Source organism: Notolabrus celidotus, chromosome 18, assembly GCF_009762535.1.
Source record: "Notolabrus celidotus isolate fNotCel1 chromosome 18, fNotCel1.pri, whole genome shotgun sequence".
Taxonomy (NCBI): domain Eukaryota; kingdom Metazoa; phylum Chordata; class Actinopteri; order Labriformes; family Labridae; genus Notolabrus; species Notolabrus celidotus.
In genome coordinates, this window is record NC_048289.1 from 23,506,684 (window position 1) to 23,523,429 (window position 16,746).

The 16,746-nt window shown below is 40.6% G+C and overlaps 1 protein-coding gene across 1 annotated transcript; it reads right to left on the reverse strand.

The window, feature by feature from the left end:
- Nucleotides 1-483: 483 nt before the first annotated feature.
- On the reverse strand, nucleotides 484-16,365 carry sncgb (synuclein, gamma b (breast cancer-specific protein 1)). The gene is made up of 5 exons (XM_034707302.1): nucleotides 15,758-16,365; nucleotides 10,525-10,566; nucleotides 9,302-9,420; nucleotides 6,194-6,232; nucleotides 484-2,916 (listed from the first exon to the last, which is right to left on the reverse strand). The coding sequence occupies exons 1-5, from the start codon at nucleotides 15,876-15,878 to the stop codon at nucleotides 2,908-2,910; spliced, it is 330 nt and encodes a 109-aa protein (XP_034563193.1). The 5' UTR covers nucleotides 15,879-16,365; the 3' UTR covers nucleotides 484-2,907.
- Between the last annotated feature and the right edge of the window lie 381 nt (nucleotides 16,366-16,746).

Here is a 16,746-nt window from a genome sequence, read left to right on the forward strand (position 1 = left end):
GTACGGAGGTGAATTTTTTCATATCGCAACAATTTTGAAGATTACGAGTTTTCCATTATGAGAGGCACAGCTGACTTGATTGACAGGCTGGAACACTGTAGCTGTTGGCAAGGAGGCTAAAGGTCTGCCTCTTTACCTCACACTTGCTCGACAGAAGTCATGTTGAGTTCGGCATTTTCAATATGGCTGCCGCCGCCGATTGGCCTCACAACAGCACTTCAGAAACGGGTGACATCACGGATACTAGATCCATTATTTATACAGCCTATGGTCCCAGCTCTTACCTCTCCATCTGCATCCGGAATGATCAAATATGGAAAGGTCTTTAAATATTTATTATTTTTTACTCAGTAAAAATCTAAACCAGACAATGAAGCAGGAGCTAATATCTGATTTAAGCACCGTGGCTTCTTCAGCAGGTATACTGACACACGTTGTTGAACATCTTTGATTTAAAAATAAAACAATTCTTGACACAGTTGCTGGATTTCAACAAAACCTTTTAATTTCACTGGTACTGTTTATAAAATCAGCGAATCTGCTTTGATGCCAACTTAAACATGGTGTGCAATTTGTGTTTTTGTAGGATTTGTGATTTGGTGTTGTGCCAAGTGTGCTGTGTGTGTGCTAGTGTAAGTGTGATGTAGTGTGTAATCTATGTGTGTGTGTGAATGTCAGATTGCTTCATAAGGCAACATGCAGTCATCAGTTTCCATTGGCCTCAAAGTAAAAACACACAAACCTGCTCCAGACACAAACACACACTCACAAACTCACAAACACACGCACACACGCACACATTGCTGGCTGAACAGGTTCTATGTTAACACACATATATATTTAACACACACATACAGTGCTTACAGACACACACACTGATGCCAGGCAGACAAGCAGTGAGAGGTGACTGACAGGAGAAGGAAGTCCTCTGATTGGCTGAGACAGTTGATGGGTGGGAGCTTCAGAAAAGCGAGGTTTTATACTACTGTGAATAATCTACCCTAAAACAACAGCTACATATCCCAGGATTCAAGCTCGACAAAGAACTACACATAAAGCTAATATATGCTGAAACCTAAACCCTCATTCTGCTTTCTAAGCGCTCAAAATTGAGGTTTTTCATCACAGACATCTGGGCAACTTGCTTGTTTCTTTCTATGGCATGCACACAAAGACGACAAATGCAACTACGTAACGACAAGAGGTAATCTGTACCAGCTGCTTGCATCTTTCCCTTGAAGTAAGATTTTTAAACCTAGCTTTCCCCTTTCAATTTCCATGCATATAGCGTTGTATAATGAGATCCCAACTTATCCAATTGAGTCAGACATATATTCTGAATTTAAATTCTTGGTTGGAGCTTGAAATATTCAAACCTTGAAACAACCTTTGGCGTTGAAAAATGAACCCGTGCAACGCGGAGGTGCAAAAAACTGCAGCTCCTCAAGTGTCCACTTGAGGTATGCTCCATAAGCTAAAGGACCTGCACTTAGAGCCCATATTAAAACACTCATTTTTTACACCAGTGTTAAATATGTTTGGAGCCTGGTGCACGACACGTTTCAATCTCACTGACTTTAGTTCTTTGTTCACAACATACTCATGTTTTGATTGTATTAAGGCTAGGAGTTATGCATAATGAGACATAATGGGGGCGTGGCTGATTGGACTGATTGTTGCAGTTGTTGGCCTCAGCTCCACCGCATCACAGGTTCCAAAGTCTGCTTTCCCAATAGGGCGACTGCTTTCGTTTGGCTTCACCCCGCACGGCTCTTTAGAACCCAAAAGGTGATGTCACTGAAACTTTTTTTTTTTTTTAAGTCAATCAATCAAATAGCAGTTATTACTGACAGTTTAACATTTAGTAATGTATTGATAATGTGTTCCTCCTTTGGACATATTTAATGTTATAAAGCAGTTCCTTTGAAATTTAGAGGCTACACAACTGCTCTCATTTTCTCGTGCATCACTTATCACAAGCCAAGTTGTTGTTCTAACAGCTGGAAAAAGATAGGTGCTGTGTATTGCTTCCTGCACAATGACACGGTGATAACCCTGTTTCTAATAAATGTCGAGGCCAAACACACACGAAGCCATACAAAGCTACACAACACAGCTGCTATACTCTACTGTTACAACACGAGACGAGTCATTCTACACACGGGTTCATGCAGGCTATTGTAGCTAACTAACTACTGCACACACACAACAGAGTGAGATCTGTTTTTAATGCCTCTGGAGATTTATTTGATACGCCAGCAGCTACACATGCACACACACACATATTTAAGCTAGGATGAAGAAAAAGGCAAAAAAAGATAAGATAACACCCTCACACACCCTGCCTCAGTCACACAGTGAGTCATTGTTGTGATTTGCCCAGTGTGTGCGTCTGTGCTGGCATCGACTGTATGAACTGTATGTGTGTGTTTATTGCATGTGTGAAGTGAAGGTTTATCTCTTTTTGTGTGTGTGTGTGTGTGTGTGTGTGTGCGTGTGTGTGTGTGTGCCTGGTGTGTTTGTGTGTGAGGTTTCCCTACAGGTTGTTAGGTGTGTGGGAGGGGGGCGGTAACAACACCAGGTTTCATATCAGGACGACACTAACACACGGGTGAGGCAAGGGTGAAACGGGCAGTGGAGGAGAAAAAAGCTACAGGCTGCAGAAGGGTGAAGATAGGTGGGGGTTGGGGGGCATCACACAGGGTGAGGCAGATTGGGTGTGAGGAGAGTTGGGGGGCAGGGAGGGGGGAGGGGGGCTCAGGTGCGGCATCCGGAAGAGTCTGTTTGAGTTGATTTTGGTTCTGTAAAGTCACAAAAAAATATGTCGAACATCTGGAGTCTGGTAGAGCGAGGCGAGGGGGAGCGAGGGGCCGCCGGAGAGCAAGGGAGGGGAGGTCCTGAAGACGACTAATACCCCTGGAAGGACAGAGGGACAAAAAACAAAGATAGAAATACATGTCAGTGATGGAAAACACTAAGATGCTCTAATTAAAAAGTCTAGTATGGGAGGTAGAGCTCTCAGTTATCAGGGCCCTCTCCTTTGGAAACACTCACCAGTCAGGGTCTGGGAGGTAGACACCCTCTCTCCTTTAAAGAGTAGGCTTAGAACTTTCCTTTATGATAAAACTCAAAGTTAGGGCTGGCTCTGGCTTGGACTAGCTCCTAGTTATGTAGCTATAAGCTTAGACTGCCAGAGGATACCAAGCTCCTGTTTCTCTCTATCTCTATCTATATAATTTATGTCATAACACCACGTCTCTAACTCAAAATCTTATGCTCCATTAAAGTAACTTAATATATATCTTCCCTTTCTTGTATTATTATCGTTATTATAATTGCTAATGTAAATCTTAGAGCTGCTAGAACTGTTAGTGTTAATGTTAATCTAATGAGTTTATTATCAGATGTTGCAGTTCATGTAAATACCACTCATTTTCTTAATTGCTGACATTTTTTAAATCTGTTGTAACTCTTGTTGTTGTGACATTTTATTTAAATGTAAAAAAAAGTCATAAACAAAGTATCATTATTATTATTATTATTATTATTATTATTATCCATCCATTATCTTGACCGCTTATCCCGTTAGGGGTCACGGGGGGCTGGAGCCTATCCCAGCTGGCTTCGGGCGGAAGGCAGGGTACACCCTGAACAGGTCGCTAACCTATCACAGGGCTAACACAGAGAGACAGACAACCATTCACACACACACTCACACCTACGGGCAATTTAGAGTGATCAATCAACCTGTTGAGCATGTTTTTGGATTGTGGGAGGAAGCCGGAGAACCCGGAGAGAACCCACGCATGCACGGGGAGAACATGCAAACCCCACACAGAAAGGCACCCGCCCGGCCGGGGATTTGAACCAGGAATCTTCTAGCTGTGAGGCAACAGCGCTACCCACTGCACCACCGTGCAGCCCTTATTATTATTATTATTATTATTATTATTATTATTATTATTATTATTATTATTATTATTATTATTATTATTATTATTATTGTTATTATTATTATTATTATTATTATTATTATTATTATTATTACTATTATTATTATTACCTCTGTCCCTCCTTCTAAGCCCAACTCAGTCTCAGCAGATGGCTATTTAACATTGAGGCTTCTGCCTGTTACATGGAATTTACCTCACTACATTTACAACACAACACATTAAAAAAACACAACAGAGGTGTTTCCAGAGGACACTAATAAATGTGATGCACATGTCCGGACACGCTTGTTGTTGACGCAGATTTTGTGTCACAGCACCATTAAGGTTCTCTTAATACTTCTTCAGAACCTTAATAGCGCTGTGACTCAAAATCTGCGTCAACAACAAGTGCATCACTTTTAATGTCCTCTGGAAACACTTTTGTTGTGTTGTGGTCTTTGCAGCGCATTTTCTAAATGCTGCGCATGTGTTGTCAAATTGATGAAGATGTTTTTCTTAATGTGCTTGTGTTTTGTCTTTTTGCATGTGTTTTCTTAAGTTGCAGTGCTGTGAGCTCTCACTGAAAATATACATATATTTCCGTTTTTGCTACTTTAATATTTGTTAAAGGAAAATGTTCTACATTTTTTCCCCCACTACATTTCTCAAAAGGTATAGTTAGTTATTACTTTTCAGAATAAGATTTTACATTAAAAAAATTGCATTTGGAATTTAAAAATTTAAAAATATAGTCAATCATTAATCTTCCCTAATCTCAATCTCTTGGGCTTGTGAACACTATGAATAAGTGCTTTTTTTATGGTTTGAGAAAAGTACTGTTTTGGGCCCAAAGAAGCCACATTTGACATTATTTCTAGCACAGAAAAAAAAAACCTCAAAGTTAAGGGAAGCATCTGAAACATGAGTACAGAATAGGGTTGAGTAATTTACCCTTTTTTTCCTCTCACATTTAATAATTCACAGCTCCTCTTGTTTATCTTTGGGTACCTCCTCAATAACATGAACTGCATGTAAAAAAAGTACAAAGCAGCTCCAACTGTAAAAGGCTGATCTAAGACTGGTGCAACTCTCTTATGACAGATAGAATAATATACCACTTACACAGTTGCAGTCAGTGCTTCCTTTTCTTTCAAACCTTTTCACTTATATTACTGGGAAATTTGACAAGATAAACTTGACGGAAATGTAATATATAATTAGTCATCTGGATAGAATAAAAAGGGAAGGCATATGTCTGGGCTGTTTTAAACATGACTGATGTAACTCAGTTTTTCAGACTACGAAAATTTCAAAAACTTGCATTGAGTTTTTTGTCTTGATCTCTTTTCTGAATTCTGTGATTCAATTTCTACCTTCTAATGATCTGTTGTAGATACTACAGCACTCTGGATCATCGATAGGTTCTTTCACTCAAGCTAATTAAAATATTTGAAAATAAAAAATTAACAGTGGCACACTGAAACGACTTTGCTGAGACTTTATCTCATCTTTTGAAATACATATTAAAAAAAAACCTCCAGTCTTGCTTTTATCACCTTAGGAATATTGCCCGGATAAGATCTATGCTCACTTTTAATGACACCCAAACTATTATTCATGCTTTTATTTCTTCTAGACTAGATTATTGTAACAGGCTTTTAACAGGTTTAACTCAAAAATCGCTCAATAGATTACCATTGGTACAAAGGTCAGCAGCAAGACTTTTAACTAAAATCAAGAAGAGAGAGCGCATTACTCCTGTTTTAATGACCCTACACTGGCTGCCCATTGCTTTTAGAATAGATTTTAAGGTTTTACTTATCACTTTTAAAGCACTTCACAGCCTGGCCCCTGAATATATCTGTGATTCGCTGTCACCCTAACAACCCGGGCGCAGCCTCAGATCCTCAGGCAGGAACCTCCTTAAAGTTCCCGTCACAAAGTTAAAATCTAAGAGTCTAAATCTTAGGTTGGCTGTGCATGAAAGGACCTGTTAGTATTAAATCAAAATATTGTTTGCTGATGTCCCAGTGGGTAGTTTCTGCTTAAATATATTGAATGTAGTTAAACACACATCATAGAACTAAAGTATAAGACCTCACAAGATAAGCCTACTTGATTAACCTTGGGTAAATGTATTCAACACATTTTCATCTGTTAAAAACATTCATCTCTACACTTTACCAAAAGTTTCACACAATAATTTGACTTGACCGAGCTGCTGCTGCTGCTCTGCTTTAATCTCTAATTTGGTTCCTTACCTCTCCTCCCTCTCCACCCTCCATTCCTCCGTATTCTCCCTGCAGGAAGAAACAAGAAGAGGGGGAACAAATCAGACATGAAAAAAAGAGGTGGAGTCATCTGAGGGGATGAAAGGATGGGGTAACGGCAGGGCAGAGAGCCTAAAGCACCAATGGCCATCTGGCTTTCGTTTTACCGCCGTCTCTGACATAATGAAGTAGTTACGCCTATAAAGAACATGCTCTTCAGCTGACTCAGCACTTATTATCATGCTTAAACTATCCCCTGCAGGCTCAGTTAGTGGATTAGAGGTTTACAGCGCGTGAAGTAAACCTTCAACTTGGTGCTCAAACTTTTTTCAAGATAGTGCATCTGTGCATGCCATGAATATATTACAGTATTAGCTTATCTGACGTGCTGGTGATGCAGCTAATGGTTTTAAAGCTACATTAAGGGGCTGCATGGTTAGAAATGCAGAGTCTTAGCATCACTATTATTTAAATCTTAAATCAGTGAGCGTCAGGAGGTTGGTGGAAAAGGTTTCGTACATTCATGGTACGAAACTGAAAATTGCTCCATAAAGACGTGGCAATTTCTCTTCAATTCAAAGATTTATTCAAACAATGCAAACATTAAGATTTATTTTATCTCAAAGAAGAGTCTTCCTCCTCCTCTTGATGCTCACTTACTTGTCTTAGCTAGTTAGCGATTACACATTATGTTACAGGGTTATTATTTACACCTGTACCAATTAATCCAATCCAACACTCCTACCATAACCATGGTAGGTTCTGCATGTTTGTTAGATCAGATTGTGCAGGTTTCCTTATTCTGGTTACTTAATGCAGATACAGCATGCAGGTTATGCCCTCTCTTTCCTTAACCCTAGCCCACCCCATACATGACCTATAACCCCACAATGCTCTGTCCAATAGGCACCTCGTATACTGGCTCCTCCTATCAGAGAAACACAGATAAGACACAAACAAAACAAAAAACAGAACGTAAGGACAACAGCAGCACAGAACCACACACGAGACACAAGCACATAAAAGCACAGTATTCAAACAAACGACACCGAGAAACTATAAGAGACATGCAGGACAGACAAAGTTAGATGATGAGAGGTCATCTAACATCAAAATATGTTTGACGATAGCTCATTCAAAGAGACAAAGCAGAGATTTAAAATATTTCAGAAACTGTAAATAGATTTTACATCACATTTCAGCTTTTAGATATTGATATAATACAATTTAAGACCTCATTAATCAATCACTTTATGCAGTTTTCTTAACCCTCCTGTTATGTTGCGGGTCAAATTTGACCCATTTTAAAGTTAAAAAAAAAAAATGTTAAAAGTATTTTTTCCCAATGAAACTTATTCTGCTTATCTTGATTAGCGTAAACAACATAGAAAATGAAAATGGTTAATTTCACACATTTGCATCACCCCCTGCATGTTTATATTACATAGATCCTGTCCGTGGGTCAATTTGACCCTGCAGTCAAAGTGGAGGCTAAAAGGGGGTCAGAATTGTTAAATATTAAATGTTTCTTTGCAACTGTGTGACATATTTCACCCCAATCACTTTCCAATGTACATATAAAAAGTTTTAACATTAATTTTTGAATTGTGAATTATCCTCATTGAACCATGATCTGTGAGAATTAAAGAACACCAATGCACTAACTATTGATTTAAATGGTTAGTAACGGAGTTAATGAGATTTAAAAAATGCTTAAAATTTAGGAACATTATTGTTGTCCCTAAGAAACAAACATAACAGGAGGGTTAATCCAGGGTTGAAATGAATAACTGATGAGCTGTAGAAACATTGCAGATATATAGTGACACTATAAAGTGAAAATAATAAGAAATTGCGGTAGGGAAATGTTAAACTAGGACAAATATAGGGATTATTTACTAATTGTAGTGTACACTTTTGTGAATACATTTCGATCAATCAATCAGAATGCCAAGTGTCACCTTGTTGTAGACATTAACATGTTAGTATTTTGCTCTCTAATTTATATTTTATTGTAAACTGAAATAATTTTTTTATGCTTTTGAGAGGGGACCAGAAAGCACGAGCACTACAAACCCATGCAGTTTGGATTAAAGGAAATAAAGATAGCCTACATTAACACCTGGTGACAATTTGTTTTTGGTAGAAGCTCTTATCAATTTACAATATTCATCACGAAGTGCATTGAAATAAATAGCCTACTATCTGGGCATGCTGAGAGCATCAGTACATTTAAGACACAAGATAAAAAAAAAAAAAGGAATGACATACTGACGCCATCTACATGTGGGAAAGAGCTCGACCTAGTGGCACATAAGTAGCTCTACAGTTTAAAAAAAACACTTTTAGGCCAACATAATTTTGCACACTGAAATGTCTTTTTAAAATCATTCATCAACCAGACTAACAACCCTTTTTATTTATCTTTTTTAACCTTTTTGTATATTTATTTTTTTTAACCTTTTTGTATATTTATTTTTTACTTGGATTTGATCTTATTTAACCCTCCTGTTATGTTGCGGGTCAAATTGACCCTTTTTAAAGTCTCTTTTAGGCAATATATGCCTTACAACCCAGCTATATGCAGCATAAAAATCTGGGCAGCATGTGACAGAAGAGGTGTCGTGTTAATTTATCAACATCGCTTCATAATAAAAAAAAAAAAAAAATAGAAATGTAGAATAAAATAAACAAAAATCAATGGCAGGTAAAACAATTGTATTTCTAGGGCTTTCAAATGTACATAAAAAAAGTTTTAACGTTAATTTTAATGAAAAACGAGTGAGTTATCCTCATTGAACCATGATCTGTGAGAATTAAAGAACACCAATGGACCAAATCTTGATTTAAATGGTTAGTGATGGAGTTAAAAATTTGTTTAAAAAAAATGTGTATTGTGATTTTTTGGGGTTCTGACACTTTTGGATAACTGAATATGCCATGGGTCAAATTGACCCAGGAACATTATTGCTGTTCCAGAGAAGCGAACATAACAGGAGGGTTAATTTTTCTATTTTTATTTGTTTATTCTTTTAACTTTTTTTTTTTTTTAGATTATTTAGATTTCCCTTTCTAAGTGACGTGTCCATGGTCACCGACCTGGTTGCTGACCGCAGCGACGTTCTCAACCCCCTCGACGGTTCCCTGTGAAACTTCATTAGCCGCGCCCACGGCTGCGTCTCCGACGATGTTGGCCTGGTCCACGGTCCTGTTGGATACTGTCACGCAGAGGGGAGGACAGTTAATGACACAACAGCTGAACTCTTCAACACATCTTTTCCTAGTATTGACTGAAGAAACACTGCACTATGTGTCGAGTCTGTATGACGTCATATCATATTTGTTTATACCTAAAGCTAGGTTAAAAATATCTGAACGCTAACGCTTGTTATTGTGCTGTATGGTAAAGACTGTGGTTGAATGCCACATATGTTGTTGTTTTCAAAGGGATATGTCTGTAAATGCATTCCCAATTATGCTATATTGCATGATACAAGATAGGGACATAGGCCGAAAGTGGTTGAATGCTATTGTTAGCTGTTGTCCAAAGAAACAAATGGTGTCAAAATATTACTCTGTCTAGCTCTATATATTGCGAAATGCCCCCTTGACATTGGATATTAAAGCTGCTGTTGGTAGTCGTGATATAAACATCAGTTCTGAGAGAGATTTCGAATGTCAACACTACCCCTCAAGCAAGTTATGATTGATTAAATGCGCTGACACTGGATTGCGCCTGCCAAACAGATTACACTGAGTGGAACGGGTGACCAGACCAAGATGGTGGCCCTACAGCTCGTCAGCGCCGATAAGTAGTAGCGGTCAATGCGGCGTCTACTCTTTAAATGTCTATGGTTGTGCACGTTCTATGAGGAAGTAGTGGCTTCCCAGCTAATAAGGGCGACGTAGTGGGTTCGCCACTAGACCAATCAGGATGGAGGTTTGGAGATTAGCTCTGATTGGTCCGTCATAACAGGAACGAGGGGAATAATAACATTGCTTGATACAAAGGCATTGGCAAACACAAAGATTTCGCCATACTCTCAAATAACTTCTGGTGAGTAGCGATGGGTATTATGACTATTTCTCCAAACCCAACAGAAACCAACAGCAGCTTTAATTTATTTTTTGAGTTGCTTATCAAATAGGAAATGGTGTAAAAGACTTCTGGCATAATGCCTCAATGTCTTTTAGATCTTAAAAATACATCTGAGGAAACAAGCCCCTGCTTGACAATACCTCAAAGAAGTGTTTATTAAGTGTAGGCATATGTGATGGAAGAGTCAGGGTCAAAAATGGGGCCAGCACATCATTTTTCTTACCTGTGTTTACTCCTGACACAACTCCCTCCTTTGTCTTACTTCCTGAGGACCAAAGAGAAATCACAACAAAATGAATTTTAATGCAATCTCATGAAAAGATAAAAAATCTATAATTTCCATATTTGTAATCTCCCTAGGCGCTTCATTTCAAGACGTGGAAAGCCATTTGAGCTCATAAGTGATCAGGGGACAAACTTCCGAGGTGGAGAGAGAGAACTACGAGATACCTTCTCCAAGCTTGCTCCAGATCTTCAGGCAAATCTTGCAAAACAGCAAATCAGTTTCAGTTTAATCCACCCAGTGCACCACATTTTGGAGGAACTATGTACCCTAAAAAACGCCCTGCATGTCACACTTTGTGCGCAGTCTGTGAGCGAAGAGGTGCTTCGGACTGTTCTGATTGAGATAGAGGCCATTCTCATTCCCAAACCTCTTGGATATACATCATCTGACATTGCAGACCCGGATCCAATCACTCCAAACCTTCTCCTAATGGGGCGGCCTGATCCTTTGCTTCCACAGATGGTCTGTGCTGACACAGAGTTACTGAGCAGGAAAAGATGGCGCCAGAGTCAAGTCATCGCTAATCAGCTCTGGACTCGATTCACAAAGGACTATCTCTACACTCCCTATGGGAAAAGAATCATAGTCATTATTTTGGAAGTTTCCTCTCCATTTCATGATCATTTACTTTGTCCTGTAATCAGTGAGGAGTTGGTGAGAATGTGAGCGTGACCTCTTTGTTACTGTCATACATCCATGAGCCAAACTGGGTCACTCACAGCCATCTGATTATTAAGAAAATGCTATGATGTAGTATGCAGAGAATTTTGTTATAATAATGCTTAATAAGACATTTGACAAATCAGTTTCCCTATTTACCATTATCCATTTTTGTGTGGTGTTCTTTGATAGAACTTTGACTTCCTAAGTAGGGGAGAACGGGGTTGGTTGTCACATGGGTTGTTTGGCACACTCGTTATATCTCGCCACAAGAGGGCACTGTCTCTCAAATCGGGGTATGGACATTTCCAGAATTAGGATCAGAGCTCACCTACATAGTCTTCTCTGGAGTAAGACAGCTGAACTTGAGGGGAGAGGACTTTTTGTGTTTTTCATGTCAAATTGTAAATATTCAGCTCCTCAGTATTTTTCTTCTAGGCTTTTAAACGATGGGTTTATAACAAAACAAGTGTTACCCTTACAAAGTGTGAGGGGAAAGATATAGTTTAGATTTTTATTAGCTAGCTAAGTAGTTGTTAGATGGTTGTTAGCCTTGATGCTAGCAAAAAATTCCAGTTGGGGTTGGTCGTCACATTCTCTTTGGGGTTGGTTGTCACATGTAACAACCAACCCCTATGTTGGCAAAATCATGCATGGCGAAATGAGTTGAAGTGGGCAGACCCTACATTTACCATCACTGTAACTCAGACAGTGACTGCATGTAGCCTAGTTGAGTAGGCCATTATTGTGAGGCCTATTTGTTTTGTTCTTTACGTTGTTATATAGGCTGGCCTAAAGATGTGTTTCCTGTTCATGGTCCTTGCTCATTTTATGTTAAAATGCATTAAGTTATGTAGGCCTATCACTTGTCAGTGCAATTAAACTTTCAAATGTAGTTCTGCCTTCTTGTCTTTTTTAAAAGATTTTTCCCATTAAAATACCATTGTGACAACCAACCCCATAGTGTGTGACAACCAACCCCATAGTGTGTGACAACCATCCCCGTGATGGGGTTGGTTGTCACAATGTGTCAGAGTGTCTTTGATAATTAATTGCCTCTTTGTTACAATGAGTTGGAAAATGAGAGGGATACACATTTCAAGCCAACACCTTAAGCTTCAATTTAATGTAGGAATGACTATTGAAAGATGTTTTGATGATGAGCAATCATCAAAACAGTAAAAAGTGTGACAACCAACCCCGTTCCCCCCTACATATTGAGATTACTCGGTGATGTGATGTACATTTACATACATGTATCTCTTATTTTAGTCACTCCCAATACTCTGGGATATATGTCTCCACCGTTGTTGGGCCAGGAGCATTCATTGCTCTTTCTACAGATACATTTAAAGCCCTTTGTCTTGGGGTTCTGTCAGTGTGGCTCATGTGTTTCCCCGCTGAAGTGAAGCTTTTCTCTGCTTGGATTGCTCAATTTTCAACCTTGAGGACTAGTTGTTGGTGTTCAACAGCTCTGTGAATCTCAGTTGAGTTAACAGTTAGTGTTTCATGGACTGATTCTGTATTAGAAAATTTGCCACGAATAGCAGCACCTCGCTAGTGTGGCTCTTTGCACAGAAACACGGTGCTCATTTCATTATGATCCCAAGCAGATTAAATTGTGGTTATATAATCTGGCAGAATGAGGGGACAGAAGGAGGAAGATATCGTCTCTAAAAAAGATGAAAGGGAACGAAGGGGGGAAAGGTAGAAAAAAATGAGAAAGGAAGAATGATCCTGCAGAATCACAGGATATTTTTGCACACTGACTGTTCTCTTTTTTGCTCATTCACACAGATGCTGCCCTCCTGCATCCAGCCGTCCTCGCTCCAGCTCCTGCTCCCCTCCATCTCTCTGCACGCTCTCTGTGCTACATGAGCCACGTGCCTGAGTACTGAGCAGTACTGCAGTACAGCCCATCACACACACACGCGCACCACACACAGACACACACTGCAATGACACAGCTTCTCTCTCCAGTCAGCAGAGGGAGCGCCCTGAGTGTCACTGTGAATATCTGTATGTAAGCCTGGGCTGATCTGCCTGCCACCATCACCAGGCTGAACGTCAACATCAAACCGTATCTATGAAAGTGCGTTCTTCTTATTATCATCACAGGCTTCTGCAAATGCAATTCCTGTTATTGCGAGGGGTGTGCTCAGCATTTAGCAAGAAAAAGAAACAATTAAAATCCAGATCTAAAGCTTGCATCCATAAAGGAAGATTGCACGGATTAGAGTGTGTGAATGCCTTTTCGTATTATGAAATAATGTATTAAATGTGCAAAAATTAAGGCATTGGCTAGTTGTTCCAGAGGAGGATTTGTGCTTTAGCAGTCCAGATGAGATGAAAGCTCAGATATATCCTGTACATAATGAACAATTTATACTCAGTGCACGTGTTTGCAGCAATGTAAAAGATTTACTGAATGTCCTAAAACATTCATGACACGTACTTGTCTACTCATACACAAGAAGAAAGATGTGCAGGCGTGGCGAATAGTAAAGATGTCTCCTATAAACCCAAATGATAAAAAAAATAGATACACCTTTTTTCATTCATGAAGGATAGAATGAACCAAAACTCAGCACCAATCCTGTTCTGGAAAATGTAATATAAGTGCTTAAAATCAGGAGCAAAATGATTATTAAAATACTTCACCTTTTGGAGCTTTCAAGGCTCAAAAATCAATGATGTGAATGTCTGAATTACATTGCTCCAATCTTATTCAAACAACACTTAATTAAAGATAAAATAGTGATGATAATAATGTCAAACTAAAATCAGTAGCTGTTAAGAAGGACCAAAAAAGAAAACCTTTAAAATAACTGTTCTTTTTTTCTTGGGGAGGGGGGCGGATTGGGATTTTATGGCAGTTCGTGTGTTTGTTCTTATTTAATCATAGATCACGTCACCCTGTCTGCCTAGGTTTGGCCTCTTGGTGAAGTCGGCCTGAAGACCTCCATGTGCCCACGCTTTCCTCCTGACGTCTGCACTCTGCTGCAGGCAGATACAGTGTTCTATCTGAGCCATTGGCCCTCTTCACTTCAGCGACCACAACCCTCTCTTCTTCCTCTCCCCTTCCTCCTTCTGTTCTCTGAGTGGTCTTTTTTTTCCCTCTTCTCTATCTTTCTCACTTTACTTTTACCTGAGTCACATCCCTCCACCTCCATCATCCATCCACCACTACATGGAAACTCTCTCTTTCTGTTCCTCCATCTGTTCATACACGAGACCAGAAGCTCAGAGCCTTTTCTGACATAACACTCATCCCCTCACCCCACCCCACCTCACATGCATCCCTTACATCCTTCCCTTGGATGGGTGGTGATGGTGGGGGTTTATATTTTGAGAGCTGCGGGGGAGGAAGGTGGTTAGTCATCGGAGCAGCACATCTGGCGGGCAAAGTCCTGCAACGTACGTTCACGCTTCTGCCTGAACTCAGGGATGGGGAGAGAGTAAAGGGTGGAGGTGGGGGGTGGGGGGGTAGGGGTGGGGTGTTGATGGGATGGCTAACTACTGCAGTGCAATAGCGATCTTCCTCACCTCCCTCCCCTCTCCATCCCCTAGCTTGTGAGGTTGACCCCTTGCATTATCAAAAGATCATTTTCAACATCACATCTCCCGTTTAAACGCTGTCCATCGGAGCAATGAAAGGCAACGAGACTTCCACTCCACTAACTCCTCACCCACCCACCCTCCTACTTTTACACCCATCTCCCCCTCCCTCCCATTCTAAGCGGCCCTAAAAGCCTGCTACTCGGGGTAACCTTGAGATGTGACGCATTAGCTGCTCCAGCTAACGTAAGAGTGCATGAAAAGAACAGCATGTCCATAAAGCCTCCTATGCATCTTTAATAAGTACAATTTCATTAGTTCTGCTTATTTTAAAAAGGCTTGATTTCTTTTTTTTGCATTTGTGTTGAATTTTTATGCATTGTGTTAAAAATATACGTAAAAAGATATGTTTCGTTGTCCGATCAATGTAGGTCAGCCTCTAAATTATTAAAATGACAGATAAACTCAGTGGTTATAGGGACCAAACCATCATAGGACATCCCTCTGCAAACTGCTCCACCATATAAATAAAATATTAAGGTGATAAAATCAAGAGGCAGCGTCATCCCAGGATCCTGCAGAATCCCTCTTTACACCTCTCCCCTCTTTTCTTCTCCCTCTTGCCCATTTTTACCCCATGACAAGACCGAATTACAACTTTTTCCGCCTTCTTCTCAGTCTAATCCCCCCCTTCTCACTCTGTCAGACCCCCACCCTCTGCCCTGCACCAGTCCTGCAGCAGTATCCTTCCTCCTCCTCCTCCTCCCTCTGTTCCTGTCACTTCTCACAAGTGTCCCAGACGTGGACATGCATGGGACCCCACCTCAAAAACCGATGATGCATCTACACATGCACATGACTAAAAGAAACAGATGAGCCCAGCTCCACCCAGAGCAACCTTTTTTTTTTGTCTTCCTGAAACACAGCTCCACAGATAAGATGTGTTACGTACCTACATACATCACCCCTTCCTTGGTCTTGGCTGCTGCCTCTTCCATGCCAGCTTTGGTCTTCTCTGCAGCGGCCACTACCCCCTCCTTGGCCATAGAGAACCCCTTCATCAGTACATCCATTTTGGGCGACGAGACGGCTGGGCTCCCCTGCTCCAAACAGGCCTGGCTGGCTGGCTTTGCTGGTGCTTACAAGTGAGCGTGCAGTAGAGATGATGTGAGATGTCAGAGTGTGCGTGTCTATGTGAGTATGCGTATGTGTGTGTATGTGTGTGTATGTGTGTGTGTGTAAGTGTGTGTGTGTGTGTGTGTGTGTGTGAGAGACAGTGGCTCCTCCTCCCTTTGGTGCTACAACAGAGGACTGAGAGGACCGCACAGCAGGGCTACAGCACGCAGACTGAGAGCAAGAGGGGGGAGGAAACAGCCGGTATGCACGAGATGAAGAGAAGAGGAGGAGGAGGAGGAGGAGGAGAGACGACCGGATGCTGCAGCATTTTCAAGTTATGCTGCAATCCCGCGCCTTGACCACGCCTCCATCCCTCATCCATCTTTCCCCCGGATGATTCTCACTCACGCTCTGCTCAGCCTGTCTTGCTCTTTGCATATTTTGATTGACAGGCTGCCGTGGACACACCTTTTTGGATGCTGAGCTTGTGAGCGATGTTACATAACGAGCAGAGCATCAGCGTCTGAGGCAAAGAGGATTTTTTTTTCTGACATCGTATGGCTTCTGAAAAATTTTGCCATGTAATCTATAATCACCCAGTTTGTCCCAAATTAACACTACATTTTCTCACTCACAGTTTACAGTTTGCACATCACTATTTCCTGATTTAATTATTGAAGTGTCAGACAGAAAGAGAGTCCCTGTGGCTCTTTTTTTATTGTTTTGAGAGCAGACGAAATGCGTTGTCATCTCCACCTGGATGAGTCACAACTCTCCCTCCCTCCTTGTCTTCCTCATCGTCCCAATTCTCCCAGACGTGCCGAC

What these genes read in the sequence shown, in the direction of transcription:
- sncgb (XM_034707302.1), bottom strand. Translation starts at nt 15,878, where the DNA reads ATGGATGTACTGATGAAGGGGTTCTCTATGGCCAAGGAGGGGGTAGTG. An exon ending in GGAAGGGGTGATGTATGTAG is followed by an intron (nt 10,567 to 15,757) that starts GTACGTAACACA and finishes TTTGGTCCTCAG; the next exon opens with GAAGTAAGACAAAGGAGGGA. An exon ending in TGTGTCAGGAGTAAACACAG is followed by an intron (nt 9,421 to 10,524) that starts GTAAGAAAAATG and finishes TCTGCGTGACAG; the next exon opens with TATCCAACAGGACCGTGGAC.